This window comes from Erithacus rubecula, assembly GCF_903797595.1.
Source record: "Erithacus rubecula genome assembly, chromosome: 16".
Lineage (NCBI taxonomy): Eukaryota > Metazoa > Chordata > Aves > Passeriformes > Muscicapidae > Erithacus > Erithacus rubecula.
In genome coordinates, this window is record NC_136668.1 from 5,408,124 (window position 1) to 5,426,273 (window position 18,150).

Here is an 18,150-nt window from a genome sequence, read left to right on the forward strand (position 1 = left end):
TTGGTTTTGTTAAAAAGTGTGTATATGTTGCGTTTTAGGCTATAGGCTAGCAGTGAGAAGGATAATGTAACATAGATCCTAGTGCAATGGAGAAGCAAAACAGAGAAATAGCTCTATTTAAAGAAACACTATACTTATATAGGGTAGTACATGCAAAATAAAATGGAAAAGACTCATTGGTCCAAGAAGGAAACACCTCTTTAAAAACATGCTTCCTGCAAAATATCACAGGACACTCACATGGCTCTCACACACCCCGCAGGTGTTTAACCATTGTTAGAACTTCTTGTCCTTGTGAAGCCCTGAGAAACTCAAGGCTTCAAGGCTGCTTTTTCCTTGATTCCCAGCAGCACCCAACAACATGTATATACCTCTATATATATTTTCATAACTTTCTTAATTTGGTGCTGTAAGGTTGGTGCAGGTTAGGAGTTTGTGTTCTGTTCTAACGCTGGTTCTCTTTTAGACTGAGAAAGTTACGTAAGTGTATTTCTGTTTCCCAGCACTGTAAATGAAAATGTCTGTCATTTATGGGAATAAAAACACAGGGAATTCTGCTTTTACGTTGTCAGTTGAACCTTGAGATGGTGCTGTAAGTCAAAACCAAGTATCTCAAAACAATATTTGCATTTTTCAAAGTTATTCAGTTATTTCCTAAGATTAATCAGCTGGAATACTTCACCACTGACATGAATATCAATATGTGTTTTCTCCTTTATGGATAAGCAGATAGAAAAATTAAAGAATGAGAGATTCACTCCCACTTTCTTTGGTGATGCATGGGGCAAAAGACCCTTCTGCATATCTGCAACTTCAGCTGGCAGAGAGGAGTAGTTTTTGGAGTGAGACATTGAGTAACTCACCATGTCAGTAATAGGAATCCAAAATCTCTCCTTGGAAAGTGACTTTTACCCATCATTCTAAATGACCCTGAATTGCTGCCATTCTCTGCCAAATGAGTTTTAGGTGAGTTTCAGTCTCAATTCTTAGCAAATCAATATCTGTCAAAATCACCCCAGGTCCAGGTTTGAGTAAAGCAGAGCCACCTGCTCCCCTCCTTTGCTGCTGGGGGCAGCACCTCTGACACGTTTGTATTTGTGAGGATGAAGCCCTGCAGGTCTGTGCAGTGTCCATTTGCAGATTTTTTTAAACTGATGCCTTGGAGTGGCTACCTGGAACAGAGGCTAGACAAGGGTAAGGGAATAAAGTGGATATTTATTAAAGGCCTTCTATAGATACATCTTGGGCAGCCAGAACCCTCCGAGAGGGGCTACACCCGAGATGGACAATGGTCATGAGTTTTTCAGACAGATAAAAGTTTGGTCTATTTACATATCAGGGCTTAATCCTCCAGTTACAGCTTCAGGTAATGAAGTCAGATTCCCCCAGTTTGTTCCCCTCCAATTCACTTTAATTCATACATTTTGGGGCCTGAGGCTGTAGGGTGTCCTTGAGTTTAGGGTCTAGAGGGATTGTTTTGTCTGACCAAAAGGTAGACAGTAGCTAACATTTTATATGGAGTTTAGATTTATGTCCTAATGCAGGGCAGGATTTGAAATATATAAATGCATTTATATTAAAAAATAAAAAATATTTATTCAAAATATAAAAACTGTAAAATATGGAAAATTGAAAAAAATTGAAAAGCAACTTTTAATTTAGTTTGCCTTTAAAGCCAAACGAAGAGTTTTCCCCAGAATGTGATCAGAGGCCGGCCGTGACTGCTGCTCTCTCTCCTAGAAGTGTGCTCGGTGGACTGCGGCACGCACGGCGTGTGCCTGGGCGGGACGTGCCGCTGCGAGGAGGGCTGGACCGGAGCGGGCTGCGACCAGCGCGTCTGCCACCCCCGCTGCACGGAGCACGGGACTTGTAAAGATGGGAAGTGTGAATGCAGAGAGGGCTGGAATGGGGAGCACTGCACCATTGGTAGGCAAACGACAGGCACCGAAACAGGCACATATTGCTTTCTTTTCATAAATCGTAGAGACATAGTTACTGTCGTGGGCTGTAATGGGCTGTTCCCTTAAGGACCCAAGCGCTCTCAGATATTGACCCCGACTCAAAATGTGTTGGGGGAAATGCAGATAAGCTCTTGGAATCATTTCCAATCAGTAACAAACTGGTTTAGAGAGGAAAAACAAAACAAAACAAACAGGAAAAAAAAAAAACCCCAAAACACAACAAATTCCACATCAGTAAGTAAAGATGTAAGAAATGGTACCATGTGTGATATCAACAAACACATGCTACTACGGATGATATCTCCGTATCATCTGAGCCCGGATGATTTTCAGACTTAACTAAGCATTCCTTTGTGTGAATGGCCTCTTTTTTAATTTCCCAGTCTGATGCATCAGTGCTCTGCTGCTGTTGTACATCACAGGTGAAGCACACCCCCAGCAGCAGCACCCGGAGCAGGGGCCGAGTGCTGTGTGTGTTCCTGCAGGTACAGCAGCAGCTCCTGGCATTCTCCAGTGTTTGCATGGACACAATGCCAGCATGGCACAGCCCCTTCCCTGAGAGCCTGCAGCTCACTGCAGCACCAGCATCACCGTTTCAGCTGGGCTCTGTCAGCCTGGGAAGTTCAAAAAGCAATGATGTTCTATCCTCTCAATTACCACCCTTGAAAATTTACTCTGAAGAGGAATTAATTGTTCCTAAGTGAAGTTCTTTATTTTGTCTCTGCAAGCAGTCAGGCAGTCTATTTGGATTGATTTGAAAATTTACTCAAAACAAAGAAGAAAACTGTTATTTTCTCTCAGCTATAATCAAAAATGGGAAATTCTCAGAGATCAAGTCCCTTCTGAAAAGCCTGAGTAGAATTATCTGGAACAAGAGTATTCCATCTACTGAGACTGTGAGGTTTCAGGCAAATGTGCTTTTCTCCAGAGAATTTTTGGAGAACTGTGAAGTATGCCTTAGAAGAAATCTGGTGAGTCCAAATCCAAAGTCATGTTGTTTTCATTATCTTAAGATGAATTTAAGAAAGAAAAGAGTAGGTCACTTGAGATTTTCATGGCAGACAGGGACCCTAATGGGACAGTCCTATTACAAGTGAATTGTTATTTCTTTACTTAAACGTGTGGTGAGATTCTTGCATCCCTCAAGCTGTTTTTCTTTTTCATTCCCCTCTGATTTCTCGTTGGATATAAAAACCATTTCTGATACGTACATTAGCTGGAAACTAAAAATATACTCCTATTGGAGAGATTTAAAAAAAAAAAAAGAAAAATTGATACATATTTTCAGGGCATATCCTTTGATGTTGTGGTGCTGCATGCTTCCACCACACTGTGCTAATATGATTTAAATCAAAGCTTTTATGACTGAACACTTTGTGACCAGCACAGATGCAGAGTGTTTTTTTCATAATTGCTTTCAGACTTCCATCATATCAACATACCTCTGCTAGATTAATCCAGGCATTTTGTTTTCAAAGTTCTTCCCAGATCTTTACAAAATGCCTAGTATATATTTTTTTCATTAAATTCAGTAATAATTGCTTATTTCAGAAGTTGATGCTTCGCACAAAATTTGTTTTGCTGTATAATCTCTTAGTAATGTGCCAATGTTGAGAAGTAATTAGTGTATGTAAAGTCTTCATTACTGTGCAGACAAAAAGATGCCTTTTGCCAAGATCTCAAAACTATGCTAAAAATTGCAAGCTGAACTAGTGAACTCTGAAGTGAGATTTTAAGTCTAATTTTCCGAGCTTTGAACTAGTTATCTTCCTTATTACTGATGTATATAATCAATTCTTTCCAGAGAAAGGGTGATACTTCTAAAGTGATTAAAATATACCTAAGTTTTTTTTGTTTGGTATGTACTACACAGATTTCCTTGAAACTTAATGTGGTCCTGCCTGTGGCAAAGATAAGACTAGTGCAAAAAATTCAGGGATGCCCTTCTCGTTATCATGGATGGAATTTGTGCAGTCAGAAGTTGTCTGTTGCATGCAGACACACTTTCTTGTGACAGACCTGTGTTAGTAAGAATAGCACAAAGCACAAAAGCACAAAGGCTGATGCCTGGAATGGGATTGAGTTCAGAGGAACAACTCAGTGTGACCCCACTGGTTCGTGTTACATGGAGCTGAAACAGAGTTCAGAGGAAAAGGATGGTAAAAGTGATTTTTGTCAGTATTGGTACAAAATTTCTAGAAGTTACCATTGAAAAATTTGTGGTTAGGGTGAGCTGATACTTTGATACAACGGTGAGTTGCTCAAGATGTTTTAAACATTGGTGTGAAGAACTAAAGTGCACTTAAACTTTACAGAAACCCACTTCATTTAGAGTACTGCTTTTATGGTTTCATTTTCAGGTGAAAGCTTGACACACCATTTAATGTCAGAATTACTGAGGAGAGTCCACCTATTAATAAGATACCACAAATTAGTCCTTTTTGGAAGGTACCTAACAAACTACAGAGTTTATTTGTCCTAAGACAGAAAATGCAAATCTTGTAGGACAGGTTATTTACTCTGAATTTCCATTTTTGCTACAACTAGTCTGAAATGAAGTCAGCAGAAAAACTTGCTTTGATTCCAGTGACTTTAGGCCAAGTCCACTTAGAACAAATTTATCTGTGAGGAAGAAAAGGAGATTTCTATATGCAAACTATTTTCTTTTGTTTGTGTTTCTTTACCAGTTCCTTTGTGCTATATTTACATGGCAGTGGAAAAGCAATCATCATAGCAACCTGCAAGTGTCCAAGCTCATTCAGAGTATTTTATTCTATTTAATATCAAATTAGGCTTTAATAGATGCTTGACAGAATGAACACTCCTTGTCATTTCATTGTTGAGTATCTAAGCTCAAAAGTTTTAATAGAACTGCATTTTTTCTCTGTGAATTACCTGGATTAAGAAAAGCACTCAGAAAATCCTCCCAGAACAGCAGTGTGAGCTCAGTGTTAGCACAATGTTTGTGCAAAGCAGCTTTTGCCTGTGTGCAGTAGAATTATGTGTAGGAATCAATGCAAATAAAAATGCATGCATGTTCCAAGTTACACAGATTTTGATAAATCTATATACAAATAATATTAAAGTGAAAGGAGTGGGTGTCTGGTCTTGCTCAGCTGCTGCTTGGAGAGCAGAACTTCACTTTGCTACTTCAGGTAAGAAGAGAAATTGCTTACTGGAGTGGTGATAAAGAAAATTAATCTTTTCCCAGTGCAAAAATAGACCTGTCAGGATATGTTTATTAAGTGATTGCTATTCATTGATTGCAATTATGGAGGAAGTTATAACTAAATAATAGAGGGTAATCTAGATGAAAAAAATATTGGAAAACTAATAACAAAGTGAAAGAAAGGTATAGAAGTTGTTAATCTTGAATCCATTTCATGACAGAAATTTAAGATGGAGGATTTAGCTTTTCCTTGAATCATCTGAATGTTGCTAAAGCATGCCGTTATAAAACAGATCTGTTACTTTCACTGAAAATAATATCTGGATGTTTAAAACTGTTGTTTTTAAATGCTTGCAGAGGGTGTTCTGCATATAAACTGTCAAGATAGTATTTCAAGGACATTGTGGTATATATGGAGATCTTATGAAACAGTCAGAAATACCATTTTAAAAGTGTAATTCCATCTGTAATTCATATCCCTGGAGCATGGACTCTTACTAAGTTATTGGTAAAAATCTCACTGGGAGACCAGTGGGAGCAGGATTTAATCCTAGATATTTACAAGTAAAATTTAGATGTCTGCAAATGGATCTTTTAAGGTGAGCTCTGACCAGAAGGTAATATATGAGGGTTTTTTTGTGGCTGCCTGTCATATTCCCAAGCCTTGCTCTTGTCTGCTCATGTCCTCCATTAGATGTAGGTTAAGGACTTCTTTTCAGACAGAAAGTGGGCAAAGATTGTACTCAGGGTTATTTGGTAATATGGATACTCTGCTGCAGATTTTGATCCAGACAGTTCTTATATTTTATGTCCTTTTATTTTTTTTTTTTTTAATGTAAATGAGCTATACCCCTGATAAAGGCATTGAAGCTGAACATCCACCTGGCTGCCTGCCTGACAAAACACAAACAGGAGATGAGTTCTTCTCTTCAGGCTCTGCTTAGGTTCATTTTGCTTAGAAAAGACCCTTAAGATCATCAAGTCCAGACATAAACCTCACTCTGTTCTGACCTTGGTACTGCTTTCTGAAATCAGCAACTTTCCCCACTGAGTCCTTGGCCTTTGTACTTCAACTGTCAAAATTGTAGAAGTTCCTTAGTAAAAAAAGGGTTTGGAGAAAGATTTGAAAAAAGCTAGGATTAGGATTTCTACCTACATGGTGGAAAATAACCTAATATTTTCAGATGCATAAAAGTGTGCAGGAAAAATAAAAGACCTTTTGTCTAGGATGATTAAGAAGTTTAAGTTACAGTACAAGGTATTTGTGTTAGGAAAAAAAATGTTACAGATAAATTAAAAACTGGAGGAGGTTGTCCAAGAAAATTGTGAATTCCTCATCAATGGAGTTTTTAGCAACCATTTAGACAAACACTTGTCAGATGTAACAGAGGTAATTATTCCTGCCCTGGGGCAGCAGGCTCACCAGGAAATCGTTGAAGTCTGTGAACTCTCTTCCAGTCTCCTCTTAAATGAGCTTAGGAGGAAACATTCCTTCTAAGGACTTGATTTTTAATGGCCTACCTTAAGAGTTGTACTGTCATTACCTTATAGAAACCAATGCCACTGCTGGAAAGTAGAATTGATAATTTATCCAGCCAGGGAGACTAATCTATGTGTTCTGTATTTGCAGAACAATGAGTTGTCAGTGTGGATATTGAGCCACTCTGAAACATCCAAACAAACTCACACCTAGTAAGTAAATACTTTAAATCCTCTCACTTTAAAAATGAACACTATGTGAACCATATTCCACCTCTGGTTTTAATAAAAAATTGTTTACTAAAAAAATTTCCTCGCTGAGTGCTTTAGGATGACCTTTCTAGCTTTTAAACATTTTTACATTTTCTATCAGCTGAAAGGAATACCACAAATAAAGATTTTGTTCTTTACCTTGTCATGGACTCAATAATCAATAGAAACATTAATAATGCAGCATTGTGTTATCTTTGGATATAGCAAGATATTTTTGTCCCATGATAATGCTCTTTGTGTCAAAGATTTTTTTTTTTTCTTCTACTACTGATTTCTCTTGTTGTAATTACAACGGTAATGATTCAAAGATGAGGCAATTTTCAGGAGAGATGGAAAGTGTGTGGGAGGAGGCAGTGGAAAGCCATCGTATCTGACAAAGAGCAATTTAGAAGGAGCTAGATATATTAGACTTCTCCAATGGATTTCTAACTGAAAATTAATCTGTAGCAGTTTATGACCTATCAAGGCATAAAAACTCTCTAACAACGATGACAGGAATTTGGATTGCAGGCTCTGCAGAGGGAGGAGCATGTTTTTTTCATTTTATTTGAAAAATGTATAGAATATTTAGGTCATGACCATTTTTCATTACTGCTGATGTAGAAATATGTTGGTAATATATATGATGACATGACCAAAAATGTTTGAGATGTTCCTGGATGTGCAGATTCTGGTCCATCACCTGTATCACACAGTTGTCCCACTGTTACACCTGGAAGCAGATTTCTCATAATCCAGCCTTTTGGGTATGTGGTGCCAAGCATTCATTGGAATTTAAGAGTTGTTCCCCCTGTGCCTCTTCAGCAAAGCAGAGGAGCAGCAGGTACCTGATGAGGCAACCTGAGAGATTCTCAATTATTTCTGTCACTCACTGCACATCATTCCATCATTCAAACACAGAGAGACTCAAAAGGTAGAAATCTTCTTCATAAGGTGGAATTTTGCAAACATATGTCATTTTGTGACCAAAGCCAAGGAAATGTACTAGTCCCTTAGATAAATAAATGTTCATCTAGTCCAACATCTCTGTGCTTCAGTAAAGGTGTCCGTTCCTGGCAAATAAATATCAGGCAAATAAATTTCTTCCTGGAAATCTAATACTTCTTATCTATCCCACCTACATTTGCTATTGACGTGCTTTGTTGGTTGCCTCATCTTTGTCATCTTTTATTTCACCTGCAAAGCTTCTGAATAAAATCTCTTGGCTGTGGAGTCCCCAGATTCCATTCTATGTAGATGACTCTTGCTTGGGATTTCTCCTTCTGGTTTGTAAATTTGCATATTCCTGTGCTGAAAACTGAAATATACTGGCTACCTTTGTGGATCAGGGATGAGCAAACTTTCTAAATAATTTCTGTGGCACTAAGGAATCCAGAACTGCAATATGTATCTGCTTAATTTGATCATAGCCAGGCAAGGTAGCTGATTATGAATACTTGGAAGGAAGCATTCTGTGTAGAGATTTATGTGAGGTTTTTTTCTGTGTTGTAGGGAGAGTGGTTTGACTTTCAAGGAGTTTAGAAAAAGAATTCCTTTTCATTTACAGAATTTACAGGGGGCAGCTGGGGATCTTTTTTAGCTGAAAGGCAAGCTTATTCATGAGGAAGAACTTTCCTGTTTGCATTCTTTGCTGAGGGCTTCCTGTAAATGATTGAAACATGTCACAGCTCAGTGTCAGAACACTTGAGTAGCTTTTTTCTTCCTCTTTTTACAGGATATTTGCAGAACATGACCTTATTTCTTTCCTTTCTAGCCCAAAAAATTTAATGAGTATGTTTTCAGCTAAACTTCCTGCATTTTGCCTGGTACTTCAAAGGCTCACCCAGAAGATACTGGTGAATAGTTTCCCAAACTAAAACCACATTTCTTTTTTCTCCTATTGGAGGGCCTTCTATATGAGTTATATTGATTTTCTGGCCAATTCTTGAACTCTTAAAAGACCACAAAAAGTGAGGGAGGGCAATCAATCAGGGAGCTGATCTAACTTTTGAAAGGGCAGAGCCGATTATGCTGTTCATAGCAGTATTCCCAGAGCCAGACAATCTTCCCTTCTCCTGCAGATAATATTTTCTGTATTATTTTGTACCCTGTGGTGTCAAGCAGAGCTTCAGCAAGTGAGTGAATTACACAATGTTACTGGAAACAAAACAACAAAGACACGGGAATGCTTGTGAGAGGTCAGTGTCATGGATTGTATAGAGATAGAAAGGTAGAACTGGGTCTGGAGAAACAGACATATATATACATATATATAGTATTTATACTTACTAAGAAAGAAATACAAAAGAGAACAATACCTTTCCATCCTTTTGAGACCTGCTGTTCATATTCCTGTTATATAAATACCTTATTCTTGATCACTTGCATTCTTGCTTATACATTCTCAAGGTATCATTCTTGCATCTTTAGTATGAGTTTCAAATAATCTTTCATGCATGAAGATGCAAATAAAGTCAGATGTGTTTTGCCTGACTTCTGAAAACTCTGTGGAATAATATTTCAGATGCAAAGCTTTGCAAAGGGTTTTTGTAGGGTTTTTTTTCCCAGCTTCTTGCCAATTTAGTATCAAATTAACAGTAGGATGCATTAGAAGTTGCAGAGTTGTCTTCCTAAGATATTTGATGCTTTTGAAATTCTCTACTCAATATTTTCTTAGTTTAATGTTGTATTAAAAATATTAATGTCAGAAATAAAAAGGAAAAAATGGTCTCTGTAGCACCTCTGAGGTGTCAGTTCAGGATTTTGCTGTGTGATCTATTTAGGGCTTCGGGGAAAAATGAAACTATTGAAAGCCTTCTCTTTAAGCTGTCAGTTCTCTCCTGTGCAGTAACTACTCACTGAGGATGAATACACACTGATGCTGAATATTGATACCTCCTTCTTTCACTAAAAGCCCTTACTTAGACAGTTTCTTACCAGATCTTAAGGAGTGAATATGGGCACTTGTTCAGAGCACAAGTTACGAGGTATCATGAGCCATTCTTATTGAAGAAAGTTTTTACAAAATGTGTGCTATCCAGTTATCCAGCTCTTTTCTCTTGTTCCTTCTTTCTTTCCATCTCTGTTCTGACCTGCTTATGAAATGCTCAATAGGATAATGACGCTTCTGGAGATTATTCCTGTGTGTAGCCTGAGCCTATTTCATTTTACATATAGCTTTTCTATACATATAAAAAGAAGCAAAGTTTACTGTCCAACAGAAATCATCATATAATGTAATATGTCTCATTTGCCCAAAGAAATTACAAACATAATTTGGATTATTTGGAAATGTAAGAGCTGAATACAGACTTGAGTATTCTTAAAGGCATTGGGTCTGATGTTTTAGACCATGTTGATCTCTTCATGTTGAAAGTGAAAATAATTGGAATAATCCTGAGGTTGCTATTACCTGATTTATAGCTGCCAAGAAATTGTGACCAACTGAGGAGATTTCTACAATTTCCAGCACATTCTACTGTCATGTTTTCAGTGATGTAGTGTTGATTGACATATTACTGTCCATCTCAGGCTGTCAGTTGTCTTCAAAACACATCCATGCTGGGATAGATGGAGACAAAGCAGTGCTGGTGTCTCATTAATCAGCAGTTCAGAGCCATGCTGCTGAAAGCCAAAGGAAAAGCAGGACATGATATATTAAGGTTACTGTGTTTGTCATCATCCCCTCTTCATTCTCTGACGGGATTCAAGCAGAAAGGATTCATGGCCCAGCTGCTCCCTGAGGATTTTCAACTCTGAGAACTGACCCTGAGCACTGCACACTTAAATATTTCACTCAAAAAAGTACCTCTCTTAAGCAGTTAAGCACTTTTCATGGAAAAGTAGCAAGTTTCCTTTTGCAAAGGCTTTGCTGTGACACGGATCAAAACATTATCCTTAATGAAAATTTAGGCAGGGGAGATGTGGCTGTCTGCTTATCCACATTTAGCTTTTCTCCCTCTTGCTCTACTACACTTAAAAGATATTTTTACTCCTGCCTTACTGTGATCAGCCAGTTGTGTGGCCCATGAGTGGTGTGTAGCATCTGGGTTGGATTTTCTTGTGGTGTCTCTCTGGTTTTTGGGAGCTGGGCAACGAGTCCCAGATGTTCAAGTGTCAAACAGTCTCTGTGTTCTCTCAAACATGGTTTGCAAAGCAGCTCCCAAGTCCTGCCCACCTCACTTGTACTTCTGTGTTCCACAGTGCCTCCTCAAAGGTCATGGGTCTCCTGCATTAGGGACCCATAATTTTGACAAAAAAAATCTAAGTTTATTGCTTTTTTTCCTAATCCCACTGTTAGTTTCTATTTGCAGTTTTTAACAATCCAGTGCAAGGCAGATCAAACTCAGCACCAATAAACTGCGTCCTGCTTTAAAAATGCTGTAAAACAAGATACCATCAAAATAGCTGCAAGAAAAGGTTTAGATATTACTTTTGAAATGTTCTGGCTTGATTAGGGCAGATTGAGCTATATGACCTAATAGTTAATTGTTCATATATTTGAAAAGTATAAACACTTCTAACATTTTAGTATATTTTTACATTAACCAAAGATGGATTGCTTCTCTGTTTAATTATAAAATTTCAGATGAGTATTTTTTTAGGTAGATGTTGGAAGACCAAAGTTATTTCAAGAGTTTGAAAAATAGGTAAGATTAATAACTCATCTAGACCACATATGTTTTAATTTTCCTTCAAATAGTTTTTCATAGCATTGGACAACTGAGCTAAAGAACCACAGTGCATCAAGGTGCAGTCCCTGTTCTGAAGAGAATTAGTAGGGATAATAACTTGGGTGTCTAAGAAGTAAATATAATGGTGAAATTGTGATTAAAGCCATTCTTTTTAATTAAAAACTAAATCCGTTTGTAGTGGAAAATATTACTAGGTTGTGATTTTAGGTTAGAAGCAATGTGAAGAGGACAATTATCCAAAAGCACAAATTAGCGAAAAGAAAAACTCCAATCTGTTTAGGAATAGGATTTTTTCCTGGATTTTTGAAAGTGGTGCTGTTTCAAATAGTGTGATTTTCCAATTGTTAGGAATCAAAGGGCATTGCTGAGTTTCTTGTGGAAGGAGCTCCTCAAGAAAAGCACTGAAGCTATTTCTGTAAATTCAGCATGTACAAACACAAACCCTTAAATGTCCCTGGAGATGTTGATTCTCCTAAAAACAGAGACACATTAGTACAGATGAGAGAATTGCCTTTTTGTTTTAACCACTGGGGATTCAGAGCAGAACTCAGTCCCTAATGTAGCATGTTGCCATCCACCTTTCAGCACAGTTTAAATATAAACTGATCTGACTGATTCCCATTTCACAAAGCAAGGCAGGGTGTGTGTGCTGGGTTACAGATCACTTATCTCCCAAACTAAGGGGAGTTAGCATTATAGCATTTGGTCCTGCAATGGAAGATAGTGTGCCCAGAATTAAGTAGTTCTATAAAAAAGGGTCTTTCTCTTCCCCTTCCATATTTTATTATTAAATTGAATCCCTAGCATTTGGACCATAAAGGTATTACTGTAAGCATGAAGCCATAAATCATTATTTGTTGTTGAAAAGTGAATGAATTTGTTGAAATATATGCAGATTCTGATTAATCCTTAATTTTATTTTTTTTAGAGTAGCTCTATAACAGTACAGGAAAAGCAGTAGCAACGTGACTTCTGTTGTTTCAAGAACAACTGAAAAGATCTTTTAGATTTAAGTCAGAAAATCACTGCATAGGAGTTTGTTGGAATTTTGAAATGAAGGTTAACATTGCTCCCATGTGGCATTGCTAATAGCTGAATAAGGGTGGGGAAGTAGAGTGACACAGATTTTTACATACAATTCATCTTTTTATTGGCTTTGGAATAGGGGTAAAACTGCTTTTTTGTTACTGTCTCCCTTGGATCATTATTAATTGATTCTTTATCATGAAACCAATCCATATATATCTTCATTGTGTCCCCTGAATGTTTGAAACATTTTTTTTTTCTCCAAAATAAGTCAGAAATATTGATTTAGAATGGAGGAAGCCTGCCATATTTAGAGAACAGGATGTCAAGGTCACCCTGTTTGTGATTTTTTTTGGCTGATTTTTCATTGGAATCTTTTGTTATATATTCCATAACAATTTTGATTGCTTGTTTGTGAAGTAAAAAAGTGAATTAAAATTGCTCAGACCCACCCTTAATTACAAACATAAGTTCATATACTTAATCAAAAGGGTTAATTAGCAATGAAATACCACTCAGCAGACTTTTTGGGTACACTGAAATGTCTCTAAAATTGTTAATATTTCCATTCCACATGAAAGGGTTTTTTTTTTTTTTAATGCAATTAAGACAGTGTTTATTGCAATCTAAATATATCCTCATTCCTTTTAATCTTTCAACCTTCCATACACAAAGAATATGCTCAGTAAAATCTGTCATCTTTGACCAGTATTTTTGTTTCTAGTTACCATGAAATTCCTAAGATCCTCATTAACTAATTTAAAAGCATTCAGTGCATGGACACTTTAAAGTATGACATGCTTTGTAAAGGGAAATATTTGTTCAGCAGAACTGGGAGGATTTAACATGTGTGCCTTCCACTGAAGACTGCATCTATTTACTTTTATGGTTGCAGTTTTCCCTACTTGTTAAGGATTTTTGTCAGAATTTCTGAGATTAAATACTGCAGTTTTCAAAATTCCAGCAAGTTGTATATAATGTTTCTGACTTCTGAAGTGAGCATTCCTCTTGATACTAAATGGGAGATTTAATAAGGTTATTTGTAGAATATGTCCCCAGATCTTAGTTATTTATTTTCTGTATTTTAATGCTTGAGATAAAAACATAATGAAATGTGAAGAGGGATGTCCCTCAAAAGTGACAGTGAAAAGGAAAATGTTGGTTCTCATAAGTATTGCTTCTGAATTTTTGTACTGTGACTAAAGATTATAGGTTTATTAAAGATGAACTTCCACAGGGCTGCTGCTACTGATCCCTTACTTGAATTAAGTAACTTCAGCCCAGCCTAGGAAATAATTACAATTAGTTTCCTTCAGAGTGAGAAGCAGGTAAGCATGCTGGAGAACCCACATAAAAGTCCAGTGTTGACATATTTGTACCTTGAGGAGCAGAGCAGTGTCACTAAACTGCAGGAGAGCTTTTCCAGTGAGTGACACCGTTAAAAAGGATTTTTGCAGAAACTTCCTGAGTGCTTACAGCAGTTATTAGAGTAAATTGGATATGCACTGTGCCTGATTAAACATATTGCCACATACGTGTTTACCCTGACAGCCAGAGCTGTCCCCACGTTCTCTTTGCTTGATTGTGATCTGTGAGATGTTACAGAGTCAAACTGCACCAAACCTCAGGGAACATTCTGGTGCTTCCAGGTGTTCCCTTGTCAGCTGCTGGTGGCACACGGGGGGAGCCTGCTGGAAATCCTCTGCAGCCCCAGTGAGCCCAGGCAGCACTGCCTTGGTGCTGAGCAGTGGGAAAGGGCTGCACCCTGCTCAGCTGCACTGCTCCCAACAGATGCTGAATAGCTGCAGGAAAGCATAAGGAATGTGTTTCTAACATGCTCCTTGAAACCTGGTGGCAGTGGAGACAATGACACCCTAACCCAGTGAAATTATGGGAGACAGGCAGAGTGGGGTTACCTAAATTATGGTTTTATTTGAATGCTGAGGATCAATAATGCTGGCCCTCAGGGCAGTCTCATTTACTAGAACTTTTCTAAGAAAATGAATAACCTGGATAGAAAAGAAAAATTTCTTCGACATCTGTTTGTTATGTTTAGAGATAGCATGAGCCACTCACGTTGTATTTTCAGCATTGCAAAGAGAGAGTTAGTTACACAAAGCTGTACCAAATTGTCTTTTAGATGTCCTTTGCATAGACCATACATTTTCTTTATTGTTATTTTTTTAAATTGAAAATTCCTTTTAACCAATCTTCGTTTCTGCTTTTCCTTGTTTTTTGGGGTTTTTTTAAACTAAAGCAAATATCCTGACATACATTGCTCTGCACTTTTTTGCTTGACATGAATCAGGGAATGAAGTTTATTAATTCAATATGCTGATTGTCCTGGTCACACAATCCTATTGCAGCAGAGGTGGAGGGGTCTCCAGATTTCTTGGCTGCATCTCCCACTCCCTTACCTTGTGTTTCTCTTCCTAAAAACAGTCCCAGTGTAAGAAGTGACAACCTGCCTGCTCCAGGACAGCTTAAAAACTGTCAAATATAGATGCAAGGCAATCAAGTTAAAAGTCTCATTGGTGCTTCTGATGGCTTCTACAGAGAAATGGAAAATAAATGCTCTGCCCAGCAGCAGAAAGACTTAAGTATTCGTTCCAGAGAATTAAGGACACTTCTAGTGAGGCAAGGGGAGGAGCAGAGCCATCAGTTGCCTGGTAGTAAATATGTTTAATGTAAAGCAAGCAGAGCTTAAAGAGCTCATTTCTCTTCCACATTTCTTCCAAGTGCAGATTAAATTCTCTTGGCTTTCTTGGGGGTAAGATGGAGAAGATGATCTCCCTTGTAGATCGAAATCACTTTCAGAGATTTATTTAATATTTAAATATCAAAGCAACTGGATATATCTGAAGGATTATTAGGTTTCTTCCTTCACCATGTAGATAGATTTTAAAAAGGAGCAAAAGTACTGTTTTATGCATGCAGGATTTTACAGAATCACTAGGTTGGAAGAGACCTTAGAGATCTTTGGGTCCAACCCATCCCCTAACATCTGAACTAGACTATGCCACTGAGTACCACACCCAGTCTTTTTTTAAACAGATTTAAACCATTTCATTTGTGAACACTACATTTTTATTTCTGTAGCTTTTATAAGTTATTTATGCAGTTGGTAGATTGATAAATTGGGAAATGGTATGATATTTGTGAGGTTTATGTATATTGACCAGGGATGCAGAATGGTGCCTTGCACTTTAGAATTAAAGGGATGTCTCTAAAGTATATTTTACATACTGAAATATCCATCCTATATCTGCCAAACAACTCAGCATACACAAATACATAACTCAGAGTACATTATCTGTTTTAATTTGTTTTGCATGCATTGCCCAATGGTGGATTACTGCTCCTAGGTCATGAGCATTATTTCATATTTTATATTTGTCTATATTCAAACTCCATAAATTCTAGCATTCTAACATGTGAGATATATTTATTTTAATATTCAAATATGCATTCTTTTTGGTCACTTGTAATCATATTTTAATGTCATGAAGATTTAGGAATGCTGCAAGCCAGAAGGCATATGAGAAGCATTTAGTGCATTGCTACTATTTTTCATTCCAAACTGCCCCACAATACTTCATAAAAACCTCTGGTTTTTTTTCTGGCACTTTCTTTGGGTTTTTTCTTTGGACAATTGGAATGTTGGAACTCTGCAGTCCAAACCCATGCAGTGTGCAGCCATTTAATGGAATTGATGTGATTAATACTTTAAGAAGATCAGCTGCAAAATATAATGCACATGTCTAAATAGTGCCTTTCATCCTGAAGGGATTCCAAAGTTCTGTACCAAATTTAAGGGACAGAATGTACTTATCTGCCAGACAGCAATAGAGAAAACTGCCTACTTCTGTTTAAGCTCATATTTATTCTTCTGTTAGAGATAACCTGCACACTTACATGAGATCAGCATTTGCATACCTGAAAGTTAATTGCTAAATTATAAATTCTATGCAGGCATTAATATCTAATGAATAGCAAGCAATTATATTTTAATAGTGCCTGAGAAAACTGGGATTCCCTGCCCTGAGAATTATGAGATATAAAGCTCTAAAACCAGAGGGATCATAGGTAATTCAGTTTAGAAGGGATGTCAGCAGGCCAGCTGCTCCAGCCTTTCCTTCAAAGTAGGGTGGTTTTGGGGTCAGACTCAGGCTCAGCCCATAGATTTTAGGGCAGGCTCCCTACAGCCCCCCTACAGGCTCTCAGTGCCCTCCTGGGCATCCTCTGCAGTGAACTGAGATGCTCAAGCAGTGTGGAACATCTGCTTGTTCTCACTGCAGCTCCCTATCCATGTGTGTGTGTGCACAAACCCCATTCCTCACATTACTGAATTCAAACTGGATTTGAAATACTGATGGAAACAACGATTAAGCAGCACTGACAGAAGGGGAGCAGTTCTGTTTGGTCACTCTAAATGCTAACTTGGCCTACTGGGCATTTTGATTGACTTAAACTCCTCCATTTGGTAATGATTTTTGTATTTTAAAGGAGTTATGGTCAAAGAAATGCAATTAGTATTTGGAGAAAAAGTGTGCAACATATGATTTTTATTTTTTATCTTATGTGGATGTTCTCATCTAAGGAGGAAAGGAATTCATTCCTCCTCTTTACAGTATGGGGAGGATCTGAGAAGTGAAAAAAGTATTTTGAAGCTAATGACTGAACTGAGAATGTCTTCCTACAAGAATCCTAAATTGCATTAAGTCTAAATTACATTGTGATTAGGTTAGATATTCTTTCAAACATGAAGTCAGTGTTTTGCTTGTTGCCCTTCAATTGACTGAATTTACACATCCTGTCTGATAGGTCACTTTATCATTATGCTGCCACAAAACTATTTAAATAGATGTTATTTTAGAGATAAATTCAGCTTGAGAAGGCTTCTTTCTCAGAAAGGATATTACATATTACAAAGGATGATGCCAGTGCTTGTATGTGGTATCAGAAACATTAATACAATAAAAGATTATGGCTGTGGTAGTAGTTTTATGAATGCAATTTCACCTGGAATTATATTCTAAATGGATTTTGTTACAGTAAGATTAATTTGAAACACCCAGCTATCTTAAACACAAATTTTACTGCATCTTTTATATATCTTTTTATTGGGTATATGAATTAGAGTTGGATATGAGTCTTGTTTGAAAAGAATACATTGTGTAACTCAAATGTGCTGGTAGGGTCAATTTCAGCTCCTGCTCAAAATTTCAGCAAATAACTGCTTGGCCTCTGAAAGGAACTGTGTGGTTTCTTAACTTATATTTTACATAACTTCTTTGCTGATGCTGATGCTCAGTTGGAACTCAATCCAGGTGAAGCCATGGGGTGTGGTGTTGGGTTCTGTGCAGGAGGACAGGTGTCTTTGTGCTTTAACAATTGACATTAACAATTTTGGGGTGCAGAGAGGACCCTGCCTGGAAGCCTCTCTGTGTACAAGGAGCCCACATTCTGGGCTCAGCTGAAGCTCTGTGCGTACAGCCAGTGTTGTGAGCAGCCATGGACATTTCATTATCCATCTCTTTGGTTTCCTCAAGTCTCAGGACAGTGTAGC

General features: G+C 37.6%; 1 protein-coding gene across 4 annotated transcripts in view; it reads left to right on the plus strand.

Annotated features, from left to right (window-relative positions):
* Positions 1–18,150, plus strand: part of TENM2 (teneurin transmembrane protein 2) — a gene marked incomplete at its 5' end in the record, with an annotated part of 475,212 nt that overhangs the window by 396,060 nt on the left and 61,002 nt on the right. For 3 of the 4 annotated variants that reach the window (XM_079319917.1, XM_079319915.1, XM_079319916.1), the window contains one exon: positions 1,741–1,926. In XM_079319917.1, coding sequence (XP_079176043.1) covers positions 1,741–1,926 — 186 coding nt within the window. Of the gene's footprint in view, positions 1–1,740; positions 1,954–18,150 lie in introns of all 4 variants that reach the window. The other variant, XM_079319918.1, reaches the window with a different exon arrangement.